The 27,891-nt window shown below is 45.7% G+C and overlaps 1 protein-coding gene across 1 annotated transcript; it reads left to right on the forward strand.

Moving 5' to 3' along the window:
- Positions 1-3,186: 3,186 nt before the first annotated feature.
- On the forward strand, positions 3,187-12,220 carry SHISA2 (shisa family member 2). The gene is made up of 2 exons (XM_074985634.1): positions 3,187-4,515; positions 6,653-12,220. The coding sequence occupies exons 1-2, from the start codon at positions 4,212-4,214 to the stop codon at positions 7,204-7,206; spliced, it is 858 nt and encodes a 285-aa protein (XP_074841735.1). The 5' UTR covers positions 3,187-4,211; the 3' UTR covers positions 7,207-12,220.
- The last annotated feature ends 15,671 nt before the right edge of the window (positions 12,221-27,891 follow it).

Here is a 27,891-nt window from a genome sequence, read left to right on the forward strand (position 1 = left end):
ATTAAGCAGAGACTGGGAGTGGCTCGCAGCTTACAGAAGCATCTTCTCTGCCCTGAGTGTTAATATCTCCCCATTAGACTCTGACAATGGCTCATACCCCCTGTCTGATCTGACTTGTTTTTAACTCTTTTGATACCTACTATTGATAATGGGCCATTTCCACCTTGCTGCATAGACCTGTCAGCTCTGGCCCTCCCTTTTTCTGGAACCCCATTCTTTAAATACCACTCTGAAATCACCACTCCCCCACTCATTCATCTGATGAAGCAGGTCTTTGCCCACGAAAGCTTATGCTCCAAAATATCTGTTAGTCTATAAGGTGCCACAAGACTTCTTGTTGTTCTCTACCTTCATAACTGAAATCCACATCAATTTCTTCTTTCAGCTGTACATGTATAATGTAGCTTAGTTTCTATGGATGACCACAGCATCTGTCCTGGAGGCACGGCAATACTGCCAAATAATTAACAACCTTTTGCAAATGTTCACTATGAGTCATAACACCCCAGTGTGGTATTTCAGGATTAAAGATCATTCCCTCACCTGTCACTGCAGTCCAGCAACTTCTGGAAGGGAGCATTGCTTTTTTTTATAGAACTCAGCACTACTAACCTGCAGGTAGTAAGTAAGGAAGAACAATGTAGCCTACTGAAACCTCAGAAGTAATGTGGGTAGACAGGAAGTAATTACCTGAGTTGGAATCTGACTAGAACATTAGGATTAACACATGTCCAGGAACATGGTGAAGAACCACTGAAAGAGAGTGAGAGAACTGAAGAATAAAGGGGTTGAAAATGGAGCATCTCCTGCTAGTAGAGTGCTTGCTTGGTAGTTAGACAAAGATGGTAACTTACCTTCAAAAGTACTTAAAGCAGAGTTGAAAAAGCTCAGACATTTATAAAATTTTGGAATCAAATTTATTGCAGGCAGGTAGAGTTCAGAAAATGGACATTTTCGCTGTTGCTTCTAGTAAACTAAGGTCATCTCATAACTGGTCATAGCATCCCAATTTTCTTTAAAAAAATTAATTTCACAGAGTGTTGCGTTTCCTGATGTATTATGTACTACTTGATCCTAGTGGCCAATCTCTGGACTGTGTCTGACTGCAGCTGACTCTTGTTTAAACCTGTAATAGTTTTGTCTGTCACTCACACAGAGCCATGAACAATTTTCTGTAATTTCACAGCTGAAAGGTAAATGTGTAATTATATTATTTGCATCCATTTCATTTTGTTTAAAAGCTGATAATTGAGCATTCTCCACTAAAGCTACAGTCATGGAAACTGATGGGCAGGGATGGATGCTTTACCACATGCTGAGCATCTGGCAGCACTGGGGCCTAATGCCGTCTTCATCACAGTTCCTGTTTTTCAGACATTACTCATTACTTTTTGTCATGTATTCATTGAGACTTAAAAACCAAAAGGATAAATAACATACAGAAAATGTAGACAAGTGTATTTTGCGGGGACTGTGATAATATAAAGAAAAAGGGGAAAACATTATACAGTCATACCCACATATAAAAACAAAAAAGCAGTCAAGTAGCACTTTAAAGACTAACAAAATAATGTATTAGGTGATGAGCTTTCGTGGGACAGACCCACTTCTTCAGATCATAGCCATACCAAAACAGACTCAATATTAGAGGCACAGAGAACCAAAGATTCCTCTCAGGAGAAACTTGTTTTAGACTTACCAGAAGAACAAGTATGTCTTTATAACTGAGTGTTAAGTTATCAAGCATAGAAAGTACTGAATGAGGGAAATCATCAATGTCATGTGTTTTGTATGATTGAGAAAAATCAGGCTTTTACCTACAATAAATATGGATGTAGCAATTGTTTGTGAACTGAGAGAGCTTCTGAACTAAGTGTAGATATGCTTTAAAGCTTGTCTAGGTATACTGCATATCAAGTTGTCATCTGTTCAGTTTGTGCAAGGTTGTACATAGGGTGGGGGTGGGTGGAAGATTTAAAGAAAAAAGACAAAGATGCCTAGAAAAATACTAGTGTAAGTGGTTTGATGGGTGGCATATCTCCTGAATCAGCACTAGACCAATGTTCTTGCATAGCATTATGGGATATTCCACTGGCATGGGCAGTGGGTGAAAGCTGGGCTTGGGGAGGCAAGCCCCAGCCCCACTCTTTCCATGCACTCCAGAGCCCAGCCCCCACTGTAGCTGTTAGCCCTGGTCCTGCACCTACACTCCCATCCATTACGGGGTCTTCCCTGCACCCAAGGCTATCACATCTCCTCCTTCTCCCCAGCATGGGCAGCCAGGCACCCCAGTTCCCTCCCTTTCTGTCTCCCAGAGTGCTGGGGAGCCCTAACCTTTCCACTCCCTGCCCATGCTGCTCCTGGAAGCAGCCCAGTCCCAACCCTGGGAGCAACCGCAGAGCCCTGACCCAAGCCAGGAGCAGCTTGTCAACCCTGGTTCTGGACCCAGGGGCAGCTGGGCAGCCATGTGATCCTGGCTCCCACCCCAGCTCTGGCCCTGAGAGCAGTCAGGCAGCTTCAGGGTAGCCCCAGTCTTCCCAGGGGACCAGAACACTGGTCAGCAGAACAGCCGGAAGACCAGGGCAGAGCTAGGGCTCCCCGTGCTCTCAGCCAGCCAGAGTATGGTAGATGGGGCCACCCTTGTCTTTTTAAGAAGGCAACACCTTCCCTTGCCTCTGTTATGTGCTGCTCATGTGTAAACAGAGAAAAGGTAATACCGGCCCCCAGCTACCTTTGTTCATCAGAAATTCCATGGCACTTTTTGCAAGCCAAGGAGTGTCCGTCCCAGCTCCCTAGCCCAAGTCCCTTCTGCCTACTCAAATTCCCTTGCTGGGTCGGCCTGGTACTGCCTGTATTTTACGCAGTCTTACACTTGCCAACAGTTGCTGTTGCCTCAGGGAAGGGGCTGGGTTTTACGCAGGAAAGTCTGCAAAGCATTTGAAGAAGGACCGTCCTCCTCCCACCGGCCTCTGGGTGGGGGGAGATCCCTGTCACCGCAGAAGGAAGGAAGATGGGCGAAGAGCTCGGCCAGCTCGTGCCAGGCCCGATGTACAATACACCAGCGCTAAGGCACTACCAAGGAGAAAGGCCTCGACCCTTCCCTCTAACTCCTTGCCCAGCGGGGCTGCGCAGCGCCCACGGCAGCTCTCGCGGGCTCCTATTTTAGCCTGACTCCCGCTCGCTCTCGGGCGGCCTGACACGAGCCGCTCGGTCCCGCCGGCCGCCCGCTTCCCCCCTTCAGCTTGAGCACGCCCGGCGGGCGGAGCGGGACTAGGAAACTCAAAGGCCGCCGCCCCTGCCCCCTGGCGGGCGGCGAAAGCGCGGGGGGCGAGGGAGGGTGCTGGCTCAGACGCATGCGTGCCCGCGGGCGTTGGGTGCCTATAATAGCACTGGGGAAGTGAGTGCCGGGCGCCTGAGTCCCGGCCAGCGGCTCTTGTCTCGCCAGCAGAGAGCGACACAGCTCAGGCGCCGGACGCGCAGCCCCGCTCACCCGCCGGCTCCGCGCTCCCGCCCCGCCCGGAGGATGCAGCCTGGCAGTGCCGGACCGGCGGCCGCGCCTAGGTGAAGGACCCGTGGGCACAGCGCTATCCCCGCTGAGCAGCGCCGCAGGACCAGCCATGCAAGGAAAGTTTGAGCGGGATGTGCGCGCCGAGCCGGCGGAGTGAGTGCAGCCACCCGCGCCGTGGGGCTGCCCCCGCGGGGCCCGGCTTCGGCCCCGGGATCCCGGGCGGAGGTTGAACTCGGCCGGGCGCTGGGACCGTCCCGCCTCGGATGCTCCCGGAGTTTCCTGCCGCTTCTCTGCCCCCGCCGGCGTGTGGATCTGCGGGGCGGGCTCGGCGCCCCGGGCTGAGGGTGGCGGCTCCCGCCCCCGCCAGCTCCCATTGCTGCCCTGTCGCCGCGGCGCGGGGAGGCGCCGCCGAGCTGGTCGCGATGGGGAGGGGAGTCCCGGCTCTGTGAAGCGCTTCGCCAGACCCGCTGCCCCGGCAACCCGGGGGCGGCCGCTCGCTGGGTGCTGCCGAGGGGCCGGCGCCAGCCGCGCGGACTGCACCTCCCGCCGCCGCCTCCTGCGAGTTAACAGCGCCGGAGCCCGAGCGCCGAGCCTCCCTCCCAGCCCCTCTTCCGCGCGGGGCCCCGGGTGCCCCCCCCAACGCGGGTGGGTGCTAGCAGAGCACCCCCACCCCCTGTCGGGCGCGCCGCCGCGGAGCGGTGCCATGTGGAGCGGGCGCTGCTGGCTGCTGCTGGCGGCGCTGGGCTGGCTGCTGCCGGCTGGGGCCGGGGCCAGCGGCGAGTACTGCCACGGCTGGCTGGACGCGCAGGGCGCCTGGCGGGACGGCTTCCAGTGCCCGGAGCGCTTCGACGGCGGGGACGCCACCATCTGCTGCGGCAGCTGCGCCTTGCGCTACTGCTGCTCCAGCGCCGAGGCCCGGCTGGACCAGGGGGTGTGCGACAACGACCGGCAGCAGGGGGCGGACGAGCACGGCCGGACGGACAAAGACGGCCCGGATGGCGCCGCAGGTACGCGGCTCCCCCTCCCGCTTTCCACGCGTGGCCCAGCGCGGCCCCCTCTCGGGGGGCGGGCGGCTCTGCCTTCCTGTAGGGCACAGCCAGGCTTAGCCGCTGGCACTGCCTGCCCAGCGTGCCCCAGCCAGTCTGAAGGAGCCCCCGCGGGCATTGGGCTAAGCTGAGCTAGGGCACCCAGCCCGTCTGCCTGGCCCGGTGTCCGCCCCTCGGCTAGAGCTGGGTAGGAGCCCCGAGGGGCCAGACTAATGGGGAGCAGGGGCCGAGACAGTGGCAAACATGCCTACTTCTCTGCAACCGCTCTCTCAGCCCTGCCTGTGGCGGCTGAGCCTCTAAAGTCAACTGCTACCTGGGATCTTGTTGATACACTGGTAGGGAGTTCGGCCACTGACTTCAGAGGGCCCAGGATTTGGGCTAGTAATGGTAAATCCACCTCTAGGTAAAATGGGTAATTCCTCTTGGTTTCACAGGTTTATAGGCATTTTTATTACTAATACTTCAAGCAGCAGGATCAGTTGAATAGAGACGAAGTGATTCTGCCTATAACAACAGAAAGACCTACACACACATCATGTCTGACAGCAAGTGGAGGATAAAAGAAGGGCAAATACAAACGTCAAATGTTTGGGTACCAAATAAGAAACTGGTCAAGTAATCCATCCTTTGCAACTGTTAAATCAGAAACAGGGAAAGAGTTAAGTTACTGTCAAGGAGTTTGGATAGTTTAAAGATGACGAAACCTTTGACAGTTTTGTTTGGTTTGTTTAAGCGCTGCATTTAAGTGTTTTGGACAGCACCAATTGTCTCCAGAATGTCTTGAAAAAGTTGTGTCAGACATGAATAGCAACAGTACAGTATATTTAATCATTCCTTTTGCTTCCCTTGCACTTCCAAGTGAAAAAAAAGGAAGGGGGGGACTTTGAAAGGGAACAATGGTTTCAGAAGTAACATGTTATACTGGATTTCCAAGTGACTTCTAACCACTCACTGTAGTCAAATTGTACATAGTCTTCAAACGTGGATAGCACTTTTTAATGAATGTATTTATGTCAAGGATGAACTGGAGTCTGTCTTTGGCTGTTTGGGAAAAACCTCAGTGGCTCTCAAGCACATTTACTTGCCTTACACCACTACTGAACACAGAGAACTAGCCTGAAGTGGTGTTATAATTAGGACAGCCTTGGAAAACTTGTATGTTGTTGCAGACTATGGCAAGTGCAGGCACTTGCTAAAGAGCTGCAGGACTTGGCCAGTGCAGAAATAAACAATTACAAACTGTTAAAAGTGTGTTAAGATTACAAAAAAAAGGGAAGCTAAACAGCCTTTATTGTAGTTATGCATATATGTGACTAATATTAGCTATTCCCATTTCAGTGGTGATGTGGCTCCATTTACACGTTACAAACAAGGCATTGTTTCTAAAAATCACTTTTTACATTTATTTGCTGCTTACTACTTTCTGATAGCTGTCACTAACCTTTGTGAGTGCAACTGGTTAACCTTCAAAAAGTAGAGCCATGTCCTCTTGCCTTGCGTCCTGCACATCTCAATAGTAATAGTTCCAGCAGAAGTGGTCATGTAATGCTAGCTCAGGGGCTAGTACTATGTAAGTTTTGGGGGTGACAATCTTAAATGAAAAAGATGAGTTCTAGCCATGTTGGCTGGGCTCTTAAAAAGTGCAAGGGAGATGTGCCATCTCCCCTTTTTTGTAGCATCTCACAGTCTAAGATAACCTTAGGGGAGGAGGAGTAGCAAAGTGGGGCACAGAGACACTAAGCAAATTTCCTCAGATCACATAGGAAGTCAGTGATAGAACAAAGAATTGAACGTGGTCTTGTAAGTTCCAGCCTGCCTACTGGGACATCCTTTCTCTATGGGCAGAGCTTCAATTTAAGATATTTGAAAATCCCAACCCTTAGTTTTTGAAGCAAGTATATTTTCCTCCTCTATTAAAAGTAGCAAGTGGAAAGTTCAGTTTCCAGAGTCCTTTCTGCTTGGAGGACTCTACTGCATTAACACTGCATGACTACAAAAAATAATCTGTGAATCTTCTTGTTCTCTTTGCCTTACTTTGTTTTTTAGGTTTGGCCTTTGCAGCAACTCCTAATAACAGTGGTTCTGTTTCTTTTTGTAGTGCCCATTTATGTGCCATTCCTTATAGTTGGATCTGTTTTTATTGCCTTTATCATCTTGGGATCTCTAGTAGCAGCTTGTTGCTGCAGATGCTTGCGACCCAAGCAGGAGCCACAGCAGAGCCGAGCGCCTGCAGGTAATCGACTGATGGAGACTATTCCCATGATTCCAAGTGCTAGTACCTCACGTGGTTCCTCCTCTCGCCAATCAAGTACTGCAACCAGCTCCAGTTCCAGTGCCAATTCAGGGGCCAGAGCCCCTCCTACTAGGTCACAGACCAACTGTTGTTTGCCAGAAGGAACTATGAATAATGTCTATGTTAACATGCCTACTAATTTCTCAGTATTGAACTGCCAGCAAGCTACCCAGATTGTGCCTCACCAAGGGCAGTATCTGCACCCGCAGTTTGTAGGTTATGCTGTCCAACATGACTCTATGCCTATGACCCCGGTGCCACCTTTCCTGGATGGTCTGCAAAGTGGATACAGGCAGATTCAGTCTCCCTATCCCCATGCCGGTAGTGAACAGAAGATGTACCCAGCAGTGACTGTGTAACTTAAACCCCTCCTCCTGCATATTTCAGCACCTACACCAAGCAAAGGACGAAGTTTGTAGAACCTCATTTGTAAATAACTTTAGAAGTCTCATGCATGTCAGACAGGGTTTATAAACCATTTCTTTACATAGGATTCAGTTGCCAAAAACTGTGAAATCTTTGAATTGCCATTTCCAGATATGCTTCCATTCCAGTTCATGGCTAACAATGCAAAGGATTATGTGGAAGATGCATGTGCATTTCATACAACTATGTGTGTGAGATAAATGCCTGAGCCATTCAGAGCCCTTCAGGTAGGGCACAGTCAAATCATTTGGCTATTTCATAGAGTTTTGTTATACTGTACAAGACTGCAGTATTTAAAAAAACCTCTCTTCTCTCTTCAAACTCTTTATGGTATTTCATATTGCTTTACAGACAATCACACTGTCTATGGAAGAATAAACTGTGCAATCATTGTAAGTTCAAAACCTGCTACCAAGTCCTGTGAGTTCTTACCCACCTTAGTTTCAGGGTGGACTGATGTGTTTATTATTAGTTTTTCACAAGATTATTTTCTTTGTCCCTTTATATTTATGTAGGAATTAGAAGGGTGCAACATATTCAGCTCTAACTTCCTGTGCACTTGGAATCATTATTCTTTTTTGAGTTTGACTCATGTTCAGGAACTAATGGGGTTTGCGCAATCTTTATCACAGTGAACTTAAGTAAAAGCAGATATGCGGTTCTTTCTTTGATCAAAATCTTTGATACTACTATTCTGTGAATTTCAAGTTTGAAATGTGCTTGCAGAGAAAGGTCATGTTGTATCTTCAAGTATGGCTACTACTCCCACTTCGCGAAATATAAACCTGTGTGAATGACCACCAACATGTCAAACTGAGATCTTACCCAGGGGTTTGTAATGTACTTCATCTGTGGGAAAATGGGATTCATTCTAATCCAAACCTTTGAACTCCAGGGCCTAGTGACCAGTTCTGATGCTAAAATACTGCTAATCCAAATTGAACTTGGAAGATTTGCACAGCTAGAATAGGAGTCAGTTTTTGGAAATACTGTTTTTTTATTTGCATTGAAAATAAAAGAACAACCAAAACAATCAAGTTCTAATAGCTTTTTATGTTGTGTAATTGCAGTTAAAATTAAGTATTTTCTGCACAACGTAGAAATCTTAAAACCTTCAAGCAGATGGCATGTTGCAGAGGGTGACTTTGCACTAAAACTTTTGATTCCATGTGTGATAAGTACATAAATGTCCTGATTTTAAAGAAACGAACAACATACAAGGAATAATCCATTTGTGTTAATAGTAACATGACTTTTCATGCTTTAAAACAAACCCAATGCTTTCTTTAAGGCTGCTTTCATCATTTTTAAATTAATCTGTGCATTTCAGTCAATTATTCATGTTTGGAATAACAGTAAAGTATTGAAGGCACACTGAAAACGTTAAATTGCTTTAACTAGACTAGAACTAATTAAATGTTTTCTTGTTATCTGATACTGATACCTTATGTTGCAATGAATCTGATCCTACAATTCTATTACATGGGCCAGGTCAAATTGTTTATTTATAACTCCACAACACACAGGGATGCATGTGCGCACGCACGCACGCACGCACGCACGCACGCACGCACGCACGCACGCACGCACGCACGCACGCACACACACACACACACACACACACACACACACACACACACAGCAAAAGGAAGAGCTGTTCTTTACCGCTGAAATAATAAAAGGAGTAGGAGTAGACAACACCATGTCTGTTACTGTTAGCTGATACCATAACTACAATACAGCATATATACTTTCTAAGTGAGAGGCTTCCTTGTGGCCACTCTTTTCCTTTTGACTAGAAAAAACTACGTCTGATTTTTGAAGTGCTGGGTATCTCCCACAAAACATTGAACCCTAGATTTTTAACAGTATTCAGATGTTGCTCAGCTCAGCATTTTAAGTCTTAAGGAGATGAGGCAACTAGTGCGATTTCAGAAATACCTTCACACCCAATTCCCCTGGACAAAAGGCACCTAAATACTTTTGAGGAACTAGGCATTGCCTAGGCCTTTCAGTACTGAGCAGAGCACTGTATCAATACCTTTTAAGGATTTAGGCTTAAATGTCTTCAATTACTGGCTTCCAGAGGAGTTAAAGGAGCTCAGCATCTCAGGATCAGGCCCATATTTTCTTTTCCTGAAGACTGGTCAATCTGATACTAGCTTTTTCAACTGTGAATAAAGTTAGCTCTTCATTACTCTCCCAGAATGCACTGTATTCATTGCACATGCCCTATTTAAGGACACCTGCTCTGATTTATGAAATTCAGGTGAATCTCTTTGTACATTGTTTACTTGTTTTAAAATATTAAGTTAAATTTAATATGTAGAAATAATTGACAACTGGTGGGGATAAAAACACCCCTGAGTTGTAATAAAAGAGAGCTTATGAGACATGGTGTTTTATATCTTGTGTATAATAATGTACAATCAATGTTAACTTTTGGTAAAGTTTTTAAATCTCTTACAGGGCACTTGATATCAAGTGTTTCATACAAGTGAAGAAAAAAACCTCTGCTTCTTAATAAATATTTTATGGTGTGATTTTTTTTTTATTGCTATCAAACAAATACCATATTCTTCATTTGTTGACTCAGTTTTCTGAACTAAGCACAACTCTATAGCTCAATAATGAATAGCCAAATGCTGCATATTTTAGCAAAGAGTAAGGTTTGATCATTTTAAATTTGATTTAAAAGAATAAAAAAGTGATATTGCTAGAAAATGCCATTCTTCCTCATGCTCACACCTTAAACCCAAATCGTGTCTGAATTCATATGGCAGAATCTGGTCCATAATATGTGCTTTAAATCTGTATAAAAGAACCACCAGCTGCAGGTGGTGTGTGTAAACTATAAATTAAAGGATAGATTTTATACCATGGATTAATTTGAAAAGTGCTCCCTTTCAAAGGCATTAATTCACCATGGACCTTCAGCATGTGAGTAGTCCCCATTGGTTTCAGTATATTCTGCTCAGGTACTTTAATTTAAGCACTCGCTTAAGTGCCTTGTTGACTAGGGTCTAAACTAATCAAAAAACAGTCCTGTAGCACCTTAAAGACTAACAATATAATTTATTTGGTTTTGAGCTTTTGTGGAACAGACCCACTTTTTCACAGCTGGAAAATTCTGAGGGTTTAAACTGACTGTCATGGAAGGTACTGTATGCCATCTCTCAACTGCATCCAGTTCATTTCAAATCTTTCATGGTATAATCTACACCTGGCAATATCACACGCTGGACCAGTCCTGTCTTTATTAAATTAACAGGGCACTTTGCCATTAGCTATATTTGTGACAGAAACAGAGTCAGTGCTTTCCTCTTAATAGGGGAAAAGTGTCATAAAGTGATACCCCCTGTTTAATTTTCAGTTCAGAATTTTCCAGATCTGAAGAAGTGGGTCTGTCCCACGAAAGCTCATCACCTCATAAATTATTTTGTTAGTCTTCAAAGTGCTACAGGACTGCTTTTTTGTTTTATCTTCAGTTTTGACAAATTCTTAACTTCTAGTTTGCATGCCCAATTAGTGATGAAGAAACAATAGCTGTTGCGGGTGATATTAATCTCTATAATATTGGGAAACCATTGCTCTGAGATTAATAAAATCTTCATATTTGCTTTAAAATGACAGTTAAATCCTGCGCAAACTGTCCAAAAGTGTCTACAGTTGCTTTCAGTTCTGTAAATAACTTACCAGCTCCTCAGAGCTAAAGGGTGAAATTACAGAGCTACCTGTTTCATGATGGTCAAAAGTTATCAAAAATTAGATGAAAAATCTTTAACTTTGGGTTTTTACTGTAGACTTTTTTTTTTAAACAGAGAAACTTTTTAAAAAATTTTATTTATCAGCTAAGCATTTATTTTTAATATATCATGGTAAAATTTTATACCCTTCTGTCCTAAACATGAGATAATGCTTTTCACTCACGTGAGCAATCCTTTGCCAATTAAAATATTTTTTCCTGAATAAAAACAAAACCTTCATTGTGGTAAAGTGGCACATTTCAGTGCAATGGCACTCCAATGTCTGTGACTAGAAGTAGGATTTTGAATTCTGTTTGGTACTTACTACTTCATTACCTTTCCAGATGTTGATTAGACTGGCATAAAGATTATTGACATTTGTGAGGAGAAACAGGACAGGTGTTCTGCTAGAAGCAAAAGGAGGAAAAAAAATTAATAGGAAATTGTACCCTGTCTCTTAAGAATACTATTGACTGTAAAGTGGGAAAGAACAATTTGGGGAAATGTATACAGCTTTGGCTGAGAAGGTTCAGTATGTATCTGAAATATAAAATCATTCAGAATTTAGAGATTATAGAGAATTTAACGAATCCTGCTTAACATGCTGTGAAAAGCTAGCAGAAGTGGGAGTGTTTCATGATTTGTAGAGCTTATGCTAGCTGGATGGGTGCCCATAAATAAGGCTGAGTGAAATTTTTTCATGATCTTTTCAGTGGAAAATTCAGCTTTTGATTATACAAAATGTCATGAAATACCTGCTTTCTGTGGAAAACTTTAATTCATTAAAAAAACCAAAATATTTCAGTTTGTGGCCACAAATTTTTTGGGATTATTTATATTGCAGCTCAAAAAAATCAAAATGTTTTGTGTAAATTTTAGGCATTTTTCATGTTTTTCTCATGGAAACAACAACAAAAAACCCTTATTTTGTATGCTAGCCAGAACGATGTACAGAGTAATCAATAATTAAATAATTTTACATAGGCGTAAATTGGATCTTTTCTTCCAGTTAATCAAGATTTGATAGCAGAGCAGATGTAAATTGCTTTCAGAATGAGGAGTGGGGGCACAAATTATACTTTTTACTGAAGTTGGACAGGTAAGGGAGGCAAATGTTCTTTATTGCCAAGATGGGTTTGTTTACTTAATTAGAGAGCATTAGATATTTATATAGAATTTGTGGAGTGCTTTAGTACGGCTGAGAAAGAAGACCCCTATTTACCACACTGTAACTTGAAAGAATTTAGAGGATTATAATATGTCAGATATTCATGTGACAATTGTCCAGGAGAGAGTGTGTGTATATTTTCACAGACAATACTGTACACTTTTCAGACAGCTAGAGGGCATTGATTTTGCTGACAGTGTTGCCCCCCTTTGAAACTGGCATGAAGCATGGAGGAAAAGGTTGCAACCCTAGACAAAACTGCTTCAATTACTCGACTGAGCATTAACAACAGAAAGTCTAAGACAATGAAGATCCACCAGTCCAACAACACCACCATCACACTGGGAGGGGATGACCTAGAACTTGTGGAGCAGTATTATGAGCGGAGACAGAAGAACAGATAAGGATATCAATGCCAGGATAGGGAAACCAACAGCTGCATTCAAAGCTCTTCGTCCCATGTGGAGTTCACAAATAATATCTACGAAGACGAAACTGCAGATCTTCAACATAAATGTGAAGAGTGTGCTCTTGTGTGGATGCCAGACCTGATGTACTAAAATGTTTTCAAGTAACAAGCTACAGACATTCATAAACAGATTCCTGAGTTGCATCGTTCGTGTCAAATGGAAAGACTTTGTCTCAGATGAGGAGCTTCTAACAGAGCAGAACAAGAACCACTTGATGTTCAAATCAAGAGAAGGAAGTGAGGATGTGTAGGCCATGCTCTCATAAAACCATCATCCAGCATAGTCCAGCAAGCTCTCAAATGGAACCTGCAAGAAAAATGCATAAGAGGAAAACCTTGGACAATGTGGACAAGATCGATAGAGACTGAAGGATGACAACTGGGATACTCCTGGAGTCAGCTAGTTTTGTCCCAAGACAAAATGAAGTGGAAGAGACTTGTAGATGACCTATGCTCCACTGGGAGTACAAGGATTTAAGTCAAGTACTGTATTTTGCTAGGACCCCAGCCTTAAATATCAAAAAGGGGTAAAATAACTATGCTTTGTTGTTTTAGCCATGTTGCTCCCTTTACAGCTAAGAAGCCAACATTACATACAATATTAACTACTGACAAAACTCATAGGGACTAACCCTCTGTCTGTTCCTCTTGTAGGCCTGCAATAGGGTTGACAGACTCCACACTATCAGAGCAAGGTAATTGAACATTTCTGAGCTAGCTGAGGCCCTGCACCTTGAGGGCTGCAAGGCATGCTCCATCTGGAGGGACAGTTTAAAAGGGCTCTGGGAGCACAGATGAAGGCTATACAGGCTGCATCAAGAAGTGAGGCTTGGAGCTGCCAGATAAGTGATTGCAACAGTACTAAGGCCCCTTCAGAAGCAGTGGTCCCTACCCCCTCTGGACCTATTGCAGCTGGGAGTCCTTAAGAGGCCCTGAATAATAGGCCAATGGGCCATTGTCTCCTGACTGACTAAACTGTTATCTCTAATATGATAGCCATGTGACAAATGGAGGAGCAGTGGACTGGTAGGCAGTGAACTGAGGGAATGTAAATTAAGGTGACCCAACAAGTGGGTCAGGGTTAACAACCTTTCAGAGGTGTGGGTCAGGTCCTGCTTCCTGGTGAAGGGACACATAGGAGGGACAGAGGCCTGCCATTATTCATCAGGGCCACCACCCCCAGAAGTGACTGAAGAGAACACTGGAGCTCGACTGGTGAGTCATTTAGTGGTCATTGCCCACTAAGCCATCTGGCGTTTTGATTGACCTGCTAGAGAGCCCCAGTTAAATTCCCACTGAAATCAATAGAAAGACTTCTGTTGGGCTGACTTAGGCCCATAGTAAAGATGAAATGGCCCAATGCCTGGAGTTAAGGCTGAAATACCAGTCCTCAGTTTCAAAGGTTGCAGGATGAGATCTAGCTTTTCTTTTTTTGTGTTGAGAAAGGATAAATTAATAGGTTTTAAACACATATTATTCTGTCTAGACCAACTCTATAGCATGTTACATAAGCAGCCACACAGACTCATATGTTGTAAAAGCCATTAGGGCATCTTGTCCCTCTTCCTGCCAGAGCAGGATTACTCCCTACAGCGTATTCTGAAACATTTGGTTTGGTCTAGTTTTAAGTGACTCACCATTCAGGAAATGTTCTCTGAAAGGCAGCCTGCATTTTTGTTTGATCTCATTACTCAGTTTCACCTTCTCAGACCACCCTATATAATTCCTCTTTATATTTACACTCTTTAGATTTATGTCCTCGCTTAGGTCAGAGTTATCAGAACTACACCAACTTAATTCTTTTAATCCTTTCTTTGTAAGTAGATGCTTGCTTATTTATATTGCTGTTCTATGAAATTCTCTATGACATGGTCTTTTTCTGGTGGATGCTGGATAGTGTAATCTCTACTCTAGATGTGGCCACACCAGTGATACATGGGAGGGGACTGTCACTTGTTCCATGGGGTGATGCATTTTTTATATGCAGTCTAGAATCATTTGGCTTTTTGAATTGCTATATACCATCGCAAGTCCCCAGTAATATGTAGGCATAGTCCTTGGAAAGATTTTGAAATATTTTGTGAGCATTAATGAAGTGATCCTGTAATATCCAATAGTATCTGTAAAAGCTATTGATACACCCAAAGCTTCATGGTGACATAGTCTGTGTTTCTGCACATGCAACTGACACAAAGGTAGAAACCTAAAGAAACCACAAATGATTCCACCGACGATCATGCATTCTCCACTCCCACACTTGACCATATCACAACTATTGTACACCACAGACACACACCACAATCTTAACTTGGTCCTTTCGCTGCCTTGCACATAACTGCCTCATTAGATTGTTTGCCAGCCCTAGTAGGTGTGGCCATTTGGTGTAGTGATTGTGTTGAGAGTGGGTAGTTTGGTAATGAATGTGTGTAGGACAGCTAAAGAGACCTCAGAATGCTGACTTACGGTTGTGGTGTGTGGCCTCTGGTGTATGACGGTTGTGGCATTGTCAGGTATGGATGGAGGAGTAGAATGTATGTTTTGTTAGGTGGCTCAACTTTTAATTTCTTTGCTTTTAGGACATGGGTCAGGTGTGTGTGTGTGCGCGCGCACGCGTGCACCAAGACTATCTGTTTCACAACAAAGGGTTTGTGTCTACATGTGTGTTAACTTCCTAAACATTTTAAAGATTAATTATTGGCGACGTTTTCACTAGAGGTGGGGGTAGTGCTAGGAATGATTTTATCCATCAGCAGCCACACATAAACCCTACCTTACCGGAATAAAATCTGACAGAAGAATATAGCTCTTCACACATCACTTGGGCAGGCCTGTGCCCAGTACCCCTGCTGCCACCAGTTAACCAATCAGGCTTGCAAGCAAACTGTCTCAATTAATCAGATGTAGAACATATGAACTTTCAATTACATGTAAATAACACCTAAAAATTACTCTAAAATCTAATATAAAAGATATTCTGTCCTTGGACCAAATCTGGTTACCTGTCTAAATTTTATGCAGACAGAATGCTTTTTAAGAGAGACAGACAACTGTGAAAAGTAGGCCTGCTAAGAACAAATTTCAACCAGAGCCCAGTGCAGACTAGTTATTCAAAATGCTTCCTGAGAAATCAAAGAAACTACAGAGAAAATTGCAAAGACATAAAAGCTAAAACTGTGTGAAGTTTCACATTGATTAGCTACTTATTCTTGGAGAATAACAATTTATGCCCCATTTTAAGTCTATATAGTAATACAAGTATGGAGTTTTTACCAGGCATCTACATGTTTTAGGGGAAACTGCGGCTCAAAGAGATTAGGTAGGTTATTTAGGAATAAACCAGGTCTAGACTCCCAGGCATGTACTTTAACAACAGCACCACTGTACCTCTCAAAATAGCCAATTTGCTGTTCACTCTCAGTGGACATGTCTTAATTATGGAGACTATAGCTGCAGCACTGTAGCTATGCTAGCACAGCCACATAGTGTAGACAGAGCCAGCCCTGATGGAAGGGGTTTTTCTGTTGCTGTAAGACCCTCCCTGAGTGATGGTAGCTATGTTCATGGAAACCTTTGTCAACTATCTGTGCTATGCTAGGGTTAGGTTGGCATAGTTATGTGACTCAGGGTGTGACTTTTTATGCTATAGCTATGTTGACCTAAGTTTTAAGTACAGACCGGTCTAGGTCTTTTCCAGTATTTCTGCTTTCCAAGTATCTTCCTCCCACTGAATATTTGTTATCCACTATGACTTCCCATAGGTATTCGCTTGTGTTTTTCCAGGCTGAATCTCATTACTTCTGGCTCAGATTTCTCACTTCTTTGTAGGTCCTTTTGTACTATTTCTGTCCTCAATGGGAATTGCAAAACATCCCTGTGTAATATCACTTGCCAATTGAACGAATGTGCTGTTTAACCCCTCTGTTAAATCACTACTGTACTGTGCCTAATAAAACCAGGCATGTACCACCTGTCACTCTGCAAACTGTGCCCACTCTCACCCAATTTCATGTGGTGTGGCTGCTCAGTGACTGCTGCTTGCCATCCTTCAGTCTGTTTTCAACCCATGTGACAGTGCCTCTGCCCATGGCAAATTAAAATAATTGTTCAAATACAGTAGTGTGAGGCAGTGTATCAAATACATTACAGAAGGGCTTCATTAATGTATACGTAGGGGAGCCCACTGCAGGTTAGTGAGGTCTGTGATTTGGCTCAAGGCAGTGGAGGTAATGCCATTTGGGGGAATGCCATCACCATTTCATCCCTGATCCCAGGAATGGTTGTAGCCCTGACCCAGACAACTTGCTGTGCTTTTCCTTTAGCATTTTGACGGTGAGGGGAGAGGGAGCAGCTTCTCACTGACACTTCGGTGGAATCCAGCAGCCGCTGTAAGGCTATTAGGAGTGAAAGAGGCCATTAGAAAGGCAGCCTCCTACTGTCCCTCCTCTTCAGCAGCAGCTCTTAAAGGAGCCACCAGCATCTGGGATCCCCAGGGCATTCAGGGAAAATGTGGGAATGAGAAAGAACTGGCCCTTACTTCCTCCAAACAGCAAAAAAGAGACATACGTAGCCCCGAGCCCTCCTAAACTTTATGAAGAAGGGAAGAAGAGGTGGCACAAATGAGTTAAGTTCCTTCCCCTCAAGCAAGAGGTGGCAGCCATCTTTCAAGTAGTCTTCTAACATGAAGGCCAGAAGGGACCACCAGATCCTCTAAATGTGACCTATGCAGCACAGACCACCAACACTCACACATCAAACCCAACAACTGAAATGAGACTGAAGTATTACAGCCCACAGGAATCTAGACATCTGGAGGGTCTGGGGCACCAATGCCAGAGGCCCCTGCAAAGGCAGGGAAATGACTGAGAAATACCCAGATACCCAGCTATGTGACACAACCTTAGACAATGCAATGACAGGAATCCCTCTCCTGTCCCCCTTCCTCTCCTCCCAAGGCCACTGCCAATCTGGCGGGGAGGGGACCAGGGGTAGGAGAGGAATTATTTCCTGCCCCTCATGTGTGGTGATTAGTGACCCTGACCAAGTGAGCCAGAACCAGCCAGCCACATGAGAGGTAGGTCAACGTCACTTTAGAAATCTGTGCAGTGTACCCTCTCCAGCTGTAGCTGTCCCTGATGCTTCAAAGGAAGAAGTTAATTAATTAATATTATAAACTCTCCATGGCTGGCCTGAATGGCAGAGAAAGGCTATGGCTATCTCCAAAGCATCAGCCCTTAAGAAAACAAGTGAGGCAGCAGAGATGGCCTTGCTGACATGTCTCTACCAGCTACTTTTCTATTCCTATAAAAAGTCTGATCCCTGCAGCTCAGCAACAGCAGTAACATGAATAACCTCAGCTCTTCCACCCATGCCAGCACAGGGTTGGGGTGATAGGCCATGCTCCAGCTGGCCTTTGGAGAGCATGGAGACGTGTGAACTGTCCATGCTAGGGCTAACCCTGCTACGCCAGCCTTAGCCCTCTGTTGATGTATTGTGTTAAAGGAAAGTGGATGCCTGGAAATCTGCTTCCAGCTCAGGTTTACCACGGCATGGATCAGTGAGGTGTTAATGTGCATCCACTGCCTTTCTGGTACTCACAGATCCTGTAATTTGATCACAAACAAGCTATCATTTGTCTGGCTCAATTTGTTCTTTATATCCGGAAAATCTCCCACACACTGGTCTGGAGCTTCTTTTCATGCTGCTTGTTAGTGCTTTCTATTGCACTGCATGTTCTTCTCGTCCTCCTCTGTCACACTAGTCACCATGTATTTCCTCCTTTGGCTCTTGCTTGCCTGTGTTAACAAACCACTTGCTCCCACAGGGCCCTCTGGATAGTTGTCTGTTTTGCATTATGTAAAACTTCCCAGCTCGCTCTCTTTAGTAAGCAAGGGGGTTAGAGCTGTAGCACTGCAGCTCAGCCAAGGGGATCTGCTGCCTTATGCGTCCACTACATGGGGCTGCTCCGTTAATTAACCCTAAAATAAACAAATGGGGCAGAGGCATTGCTTGGTAATGTTTTATTCAGGAGGTTAATAATATACAATGAACCCCATCCTAAGCAGCTGCTCAACGCACTGACAAAAGCTTATAGCTTGCTAGATATGGCCTTATGACAGCTGGAATATGCCCTGGCTTGGGGCATGATGAAGCCGCCTAAAAAGGGTGGTCCCCTGTACAGGCTTCACTGCATTGTGAAAGTACACACAACCAGTCAATACATTAACATCATACCTCACACTGTCAAACATGTCCAAATATTACTTGCCAAAAACTAACAGCAAGAAAGCAAATGTTTCACTTTCAATGACAGAAAGCTTACTAGGTGTGTCACAGGCTGAATCTCCTGCTACTCCCTTTTTTTCTTCCTTTTTTTTTTTTTTTTAAATTCCTGGCTGTACTAGCACACAGCTGGCAAATAGCCAAAAGACAAAGTGCTGGCAGATTGTGCTGGAGTAGCCAGGGGCATTGGTTAATTTTATTTACTTTTAATATTAGCTATTGCCCTGGGGACATCTTGATTACATTAACATCGCTAACAGCAACTTTTAGGTTCTTGCTTTCTAAAGTTCTTTACATGGTACAATAGTTAAAGGTGATCTCCAAAAGGAAAAGGTGTTCTGTAGGTGAATGGGGAAGATGGGGCTCATGCCCTTTTTGCGTCTTTGTACTTTGTAGTGAAGGAAGGCTCTTAAGGACAGCTGTTTGATTATATAAAAATCTAATTTATATGTCAGTATTTTTAACCTCATTTTTCATTGGTGCCTGGAATTGTAGTAGGATTATGGCATCAGAAGGCAAAGAAAGTGAAGCTTGGTTAAGGAAAATGGTTTCTTTTATTCAGACTTAAAACTCTGTGTTTGGTTTTTTAATTACTGTTTAAGCCGGACACCCAGCAAAGAAGGAGAATAAAAGGCTTCTTTGTGAAAGAGAATACCTCTTCAATTAGGGGCTGAGAAAACGTATTCCTTTTTGATGGGCTCCAAGGAAATCGTCAGCAAACCTAAGGAATTAAAGACTTGATATCTCTAAGGTAAAAACCCAGTAGAAAAATAAATTAAAAAAAACGAATCAACCAAACTTTCAGGCCCTACCATACAGTTAATAAGGAAACATGCAGGAGCACAACCCCAATTATTTTTCCTTTGCTGGTCACCTTCAAACCATTGCAATGGAAAAAAGGAAATATGTCTTCCCTGCTTGGTTCTGTCACTTTAGGCAAATCACTTCACCTCCATGGACCTATTCTTTCCCATCCATTACACAGAGATGAAAATGCTTATCTGTCTCCCAAGATGCGTTAGAAGGCTTAATTCATTAACATTTGTCAAGTGCCTTGAGATCCAAGGAAAGGAGCTAGTGAACTGTTTGAGAGTGTAAGACATTGAGCCAAATTCAGCTGGGCAACAAACTCCACTGACATAAATGGAATTGTGCCCATTTACACCTGGGTTGAATCTAGCCAATAATTTAAAGGATGTAATTGAGGATGCTGATTTATTTTGTAGTCACTAGTAAGATTTATTACCTAAAGGTAAATATTGTCTTAAGCAGCTGCTAATTCCCTCAGTGTTTACTCTTAGAGAATGACTCATTGATTCAAGACGCTAGACAGTTTGTATATTGTTCTGCACATTTGGTTATAGATGATAATAGCCTGATTCTTCTTTCACTTACACCCGTGCAGTTCAGAAATGACTCTGTCAAAATTAATGAAGGGTTAAAGGTATAAATGCAATGTCAGAATTACGCTCTCAATTTTAAAGTTAAATCAGAACTTATATATATATATATTACACATGATTTTTAATGACATGCACAAGATATGCAAAGCGATTAGGAATCAGGCATAATGACCTGCAATGGTGGTGCAGTTAGGCATCAAGCTGTCCTTCAGCTAGTCCTATCAGCTGCATTCAGATACTGGGTTTTGCATCTAAATTAATTGAATAGTAGGCTCACATTAATTTTTTTCTGGCTAAAATACTAAAGTACTGTAATTTGCTTGGAGGTAGCTTCTTTTCAAGATTAGCAAGGGTTTCTTCTGTTAGCCCAATTATAAATCCAATATATTTTTTAAAAAAAATTCCTTTTCCTCTAGTCTCCCTCATGCCATAAAAGATTTGCAAATGGCTGCTTTTAGCCATGCCAAAGGCTTTTCTACACTTGAAATGCTGCTGCAGCACTGTAGCTGGGCCACTGTGGTACATCAGCATAGACGCTACTAATGCTAATGGAAGAGGCTCTCTGGTTGGTGTAGTTAATCCACCTCCCCCCAGGTAGCTATGGTGATAGAATTTTTCCATCAACCTCGTACTGTCCACACTGGGGTTAGGTCGGCTTAACTACACCATTCAGAAGCATGGATTTTTCACATTCCAGGCCGTGTCTACACTAGCCCCAAACTTTGAAATGGCCATGTAAATGGCCATTTCGAAGTTTATTAATGAAACGCTGAACTACATATTCAGCACCTCATTAGCAGGCGGGCGGCTGCATCACTTCAAAACTGACACAGCTCACTGCCGCGTGGCTTGTCCTGACGGGGCTCCTTTTCGAAAGGACCCCGCCTACTTCGAAGTCCCCTTATTCCTGTGAGCAGATGGGAATAAGGGGACTTCGAAGTAGGCGGGGTCCTTTCGAAAAGGAGCCCCATCGGGACGAACTGTGCGGCGGCGAGCCGCATCAATTTCAAAGTGACGTGGCCGCCCACATGCTAATGAGGCGCTGAATATGTAGTTCAGCGCTTCATTAGTAAACTTCGAAATGGCCATTTACATGGCCATTTCAAAGTTTGGGGCTAGTGTAGACACGGCCAAGGAGAAGAATATTTAACTCAACAACTTTCTTGGCAACTATAGTAAACTCTTTCATATCTGGCAGCCCCAGGTTGCTGCATAGTCAAATAGACTGGGTAATAGAGAGGTGTACCTAACAACGCATAACACTGAAGAGAAACAAGATTAGATCTTAATAAACAAACAAAAATGTATGCAGAGTTCCCTTTACCAACAACAGTAGTGTTGTGCAGTGTAAACTTATTCTGTATTCATGGTATTTAATTGTATTTACTTTCACTATACTGTACTTATGGTAATGTAACTAAAATTTACTATGCCGGTTATCTGAGAGTTCCAGATGATAGAATGCTGGATATGAAAGAGTTTTCTCCAATGAACTGCTAGCATTCAACTGACCCTGAGAAGCCACACTCATCATTAAAGCCCCATTTGCAGATCAATCCCTGCAGCTCTCAGGATGCAGTTTGCCAGCAAGTAGCACTACATGCTGTGTGTGTTGGCAGTTGCAAAAGAATTTTAATCCGATAAACAGCCTATTGTGCAGAAATCAAATTTTGGAACGTGGGGGAGGAAAACTGCTTGACCTCCGAGGTAATCTGTCTGCATTATAAAATCCTGGTCAATTGTACTGCAGGTCAGTAATACCCAGGAAAACAACCCCAACAGAAGCCACAGAACAAACAGCTTCAGGGGGCTGGTCATTCAAGTACTACACACCCTGTGTCCAAAGTTACTAGCAGTTTTCTTCATGTACAGTGACAGAGCTGCATTGCGATATAGCACTTTAGGCAAGGTGCTACAACCCAACAGGAGCTTCTCCCATCAGTGTTGTTAACCCATTTGCAAGAGACAGTAGCTATGGTAACAGGCAGGCATCAGGGCTGATAGACTTGCTGGGTCTCCGGGGAAGGCCTTAGCTCCATGCTGCCAGAGGTGCAGGGCCTCAGACACGAGGGGCAGGGCAGCCAGCCCTGTGGGCCCCCAGAAGTGCCCTGCTGTCAACCCTCAGAGCTGCCTGGGGTGTGCTGTGTGGCACTTCAGTGGTTTCTAAAATATTTAATTAACTTTAGGCAAGACAGCTATCTATGCACGTATACGTGTCCAAACCTTTGCCATTTATTTATGTAGGTGTTTGTTTTTTCTAGACTCAGTAATCAAACTAAAATCTTTTGGGGCCCCTGCTGCCTTCCTTAGCCATCCCAGTGCCCTCTGAGCGCTGCTGCGTCCTCCAATTGCCCTTCTGGGACCTTGAACTGCAGGCTTGCCCTTTCCTTGCTTCTTGACCAAGGTGCTGGGTAAAGCTAGCATCGCAGAAGCCTCGTTGCTCTGTACTGAAGCCCAGAGCTGGAACCTGAAGGGGCTAAAGCTCAGACCCCCCGCATCTGAAGCTGGCTGGTGGGGGGGGAGGGAATTGAAGCATGGAACCTGCTCCTGGAGTCCCAAAAGTAAAGTGGAGGAGGCTGAAGCAAGGTGCCAGTGTTCACTCTAAAGCTTTACGTCCATATGCAGCGTGACTTTGTTTTATGTGCCAGTATGTTGCTAAGGTATGACATAACAAAAGTCATTCTGCACATGGACTGTGTGTCGGGGTGGGTCCCAGGGCTTGGGGTGTGGGAGGCAAAGGCTCTAGCTGAAAGTATACAGTGTGGGGCAGGGCCGGGGATGGGGGGGTTTGGAGCACAGGAGGGTCTCTGGGCTGGTCCAGAAGGTTGGGGGGCAGGGTGAGGGCTCTGACAGGAGGTGTGTGCTGTGGGAGTGGAGCTTTGGGATGAAATGTCTGGGGTGCTGGCTGCCCCAAAGAGAGAGCCCTCACACACACACACACACACACACACACACACACACACACGGCTGCCCCAAAGAGAGAGCCCTGACACACACACACACACACGGCTGCCCCAAAGAGAGAGCCCTGACTGACACACACACACACACACACACACACACACACACACACACACACACACACACACACACACACACACACACACACACACACCCCGCCCTCTCATACCACAGCAGGTTGGGGCCAGGTGAGAATCACCTCTCCTCCACAGCTCCAGCAGAGCTGGCACCTGTCTCCCAGCTGGGGTGGGTCTGGGCCAAGTGGGGTGGGGGCAGGGACACCCCCCCCACCATGGAAGCTGAGGGGCAGCTCCATGCAGGAATCAGTGGAGAGAAGCACCTCTGCCTGGTTATGCAAGCTCCAGCGTGGGGCCTGGCAGGCAGAGGCACTGCTGCCCTAGCCGCAGTAGCTGTGGGGTTTGGGGAGCAGCATCTCTCCCTGCTGCTTCCATGAGCCTGGTGCAGGCCTCAATAGGCAGTGCCCAGGGCTTAATACTGGCCTGTCTGCAGGCATTTTGGGTGTGCACTTGTTTGTAGTTGTGGATCATAACTCCTCCTGTGCGCACGCACACACACCCCCCCACCACCCCCACCCTGCTTGGCCTGAACACACACCCCTGCGCTGCTCAAACAACCCCCCCGCCCACTCAGCCTGCCCCCCTCCCCACACATGGTTCAAACACACTCCCCTGATCAGCCTAAACCGCTGCCCCATCCCACCTCCCCCCACCACCACCCCCCCCCCCCCCCCGGCAGGGCCCCAAATCATAGAGCCCTACTCTACCCAAACACAGGTGGCCTGAATAGCCCACCCCTCAGTCAGAACACCCCCATCCCTCCCCACTCCTCATCTCTGCTGAGGAGGCTGGTCTGGCTGCAAGAGGAGCCCAGGGTGGCCATGTGCAGACAAGGTGACCGCAGTCAAGACATACCTCAGGTTTTGTATTACACAGGGCCCCTGGGGAAATTGCACCTTACGTTGCTATTACATCGGGCTGTAATACTGCTCTTTCTGTCACCCGTGCAGCAGTGTAGAACCCAGCGTCACTGGGTTTTCATTCAGTATACCCATTTTTAGCGCAAAGAGGCGCTAAGGGAGAAGACAGTAGCAGGCTAACAGGTCTGAGAAGACATGACTGTAGGATGGTAAACCACAAGAGCAATTCATGTCAGGGAACAGGCATTTTGTTGCTGAAATCTTCTTCCTTAGCCATTTGAAAGGGGACCTTGCTAAGCTGTACTTTTTTCAGGCTCATGTTGAGCCTGAGCCTGACACTGATGGTGCAACTTGGAGGCCATTTTGGTCTGGTATGCGGCATTGACACCAGCAGCAGCCTTAACAGCTGCTCCAGCAAATATTTGGCTCCTGGATGAGATTGACAGACTTGCAAGGGAAGTTGTGTGAGGCCTGAAGGACTTGGATGTGTGCAGAGAGCGGGAGAGACTCATTTGGTGGCAGTGCTATTTACATCACGTTTCAATGTTTATGTACCATTGCAACTTACAGAAGTGCTCCTTTGGTTTCTTAAAAGCAGCACGTCTGGGTTAATAGGCCATGTGAGCTACGCAGTGCAAGGACTGGTGGTGGTGGGGGGGGGTTACTAAGGAGCAAGCCTGAGAGAGACTGTTTGTGAGGGAGTGGGGGGAGGGGCTTTTTAAAAAAATATTTTTAAATTTAAAAAAAAAAATCAGGCTGTGCCCACTGTGGAGAAATCTGTAGTAACTAGCACATGAGTCAAATCATGACATCAAATGCGGCTGAACACACAGCAGCTCAGCGGGGCAGGGGATTTTAGTCAGCCTCTGTTAAAAATTGTGGTGGTGGGGGGTGTTGTTGTTTGGGTTAATACCTATTTTCACTGTGCTAGCAGCTTATGCTGGGGAGACAGTACGGCTTGTTAAAAAAAATCAGACATGAGCACCTTTCTTGGGAGGTCTGAATGCTCACAATACACACTCATGGAGCTCTCCCAGGAGCGCGTCATTAAAATTTGGGAAGGCCGATCTTTACTGCAAAGTTAACTATTTGTCTCTAACCCAGATCCCATCCACCCACACAAACCCTCCACTGAAGCGTGGTGGGGCTTTTAACGCCAGCTAGCTGGCTCACTGTGGGGAGGAGGGAAGTCGGGGTGGGGTGGGGCTGGGGGAGAAGTATACAGGCCAAAGCTTGTTAGCACACCTTGTCTGTCAATAGCACAGCCACGCTGCTGGTGGTGCCTGCTAGTGCCATTGACAGAACTGTCCCATGCATAGGACAGTCTATGCATTGGGAGGCCCTGCGGTGCTCACCTCAATCGTCCTATGGACATGACCAACGGGGACCAGAGTGGCTTGAGGGATTACATGGTGAGGCCTGGCACAGGGCAGCAGCAGGAGCTGGAGAGACCTGTTAGCTGGTTCTGCCCCCACCCACCCTGCCTCCCAGACCGCTGAGCCAAGGGCTGTTGCTTCATCCAGTAATCCAGCATGGTGCTGCCTGGCAGCATCGAACATCAGGCACATCCTTTTATCAGGGGCTACGTCTACACGTGCACCCAACTTCGAAATAGCTTATTTCGATGTTGCGACATCGAAATAGGCTATTTCGATGAATAACGTCTACACGTCCTCCAGGGCTGGCAACGTCGATGTTCAACTTCGACGTTGCTCAGCCCAACATCAAAATAGGCACAGCGAGGGAACGTCTACACGCCAAAGTAGCACACATCGAAATAAGGGAGCCAGGCACAGCTGCAGACAGGGTCACGGGGCGGACTCAAAAGCAAGTCGCTCCCTTAAAGGGCCCCTCCCAGACACACTTTCATTAAACTGTGCAAGATACACAGAGCCAACAACTAGTTGCAGACCCTGTATATGCAGCAGGGACCCCCAGCTGCAGCAGCAGCAGCCAGAAGCCCTGGGCTAAGGGCTGCTGCCCACGGTGACCACAGAGCCCCGCAAGGGCTGGAGAGAGAGTATCTCTCAACCCCCCAGCTGATGGCCGCCATGGAGGACCCCGCTATTTCGATGTTGCGGGACGCGGATCGTCTACACGTCCCTACTTCGATGTTGAACGTCGAAGTAGGGCGCTATTCCCATCCCCTCATGGGATTAGCGACTTCGACGTCTCGCCGCCTAACGTCGATTTCAACTTCGAAATAGCGCCCAACACGTGTAGACGTGACGGGCGCTATTTCGAAGTTACTGCCGCTACTTCGAAGTAGCGTGCACGTGTAGACGCAGCCAGGGTGGGGGCTACCCATGTGATGTGGCTGAGCGCAGGAAAGACCCAGACTGCCTGGTGCCTGAGGGGGATAGGAGGCTTGCAAACAAATGTAAAGGGCTGAGGAGGAGTTTCTCAGGGTCTTATGCAAGCATGACCCCCCCCCCAGCACAGCCTTGTTGCCACGTGGTGCCATGAGGCAACGGCTGGCACCAGACAGTGCAGAAAATAAGAAGTGTAAAGACAGAACCACAGGCTCCCTGCGGGGGCTATTTGGAATGGGTAGATGTGCTCATAGCGCTAATACCAAAGACAGAGAGCTGTTTCTCAGGCTGTCATACAAACATGAACCCCAGCCAAAGGCTTGCTGTACCCGCTTGGAAATTCACAGTCTTCCTGTTACTGGAGAGCAGCAGCCAGAGTGGAGCAGTAAGGGGCACTGTGGGCTACATACGGGATACCTCTGGAAGATGATAAATCCAATTTCAAGACATGGCACTTCCACATGGGCCTTTAATCGAATTTCTGAATTCGAGCTTGACACTGTACCCATCAGGTAACTGTGATTTTTTGTAATCTCATGGTTAGTGCCCCCTAAATCAAGCTAATGGTCGTTACAGTTAAGACAATGTCAAGACAAGGTACTAGCGAGTGAACGGCCTTAAATTCAAATTCATCTCGTAGTGTGGACACAGCCTGCATGTAGACAGTTTGAGCTGACACTTCACTGAAGACATGCCCAGGGAAGAGCCATCTTAGTTTTCTTGATTGTAAAAAAACCCACAGACCTTTTCTGCCCTGTATCACCTCAGTGTTTTCTCTATTTTTCCCCTCCATAGGCAGAATAAATTTTGTTTTGTGCACCAAGGCATGTGCAGCTGTGCGCACCCAGTAGACACACACACTGCTCTCTGTGAATGGTGCAGACACTCTGCTATCAGCTGGCCAGCACCTGAATTTCCCCTGTGTGGCTACCCAAGCACTCAACTTGCAGGGAACACTTCCACGTGACAAAAAAGCAAAGGCCTAAGCCAGTGTTCAAAACCTCTTGGTGCTTCCTTAGGTGAGCTGGAAATGCAGGCAGGATTATTGGGCTTTACTTTTTCCCTGGCTAGTGCATGATAGTCAGTCCATCTTTGTCATGTGGGTTTGAAGATGCTGATGGTTCACTAGACCTCCTGTGGTCACAGCCAGGTCCTTTAGTCAATGAAACCAAATGTAGTGGTATGAAAGAACATTAAGCCTCTACCTAGTTTTGTGTAACAAAAAAAAGGCAGGTTTGCCCTCTGGCTACAGTCAGAGGCCATTTGAATAATAGGTGCAAGCTGTAAAGCCAGCCAGTGCTATTCTTAGTGTAATTAGTAACAGAGAGGAAGCCGTGCTAGTC

Source organism: Carettochelys insculpta, chromosome 1 (genome assembly GCF_033958435.1).
Source record: "Carettochelys insculpta isolate YL-2023 chromosome 1, ASM3395843v1, whole genome shotgun sequence".
NCBI lineage: Eukaryota > Metazoa > Chordata > Testudines > Carettochelyidae > Carettochelys > Carettochelys insculpta.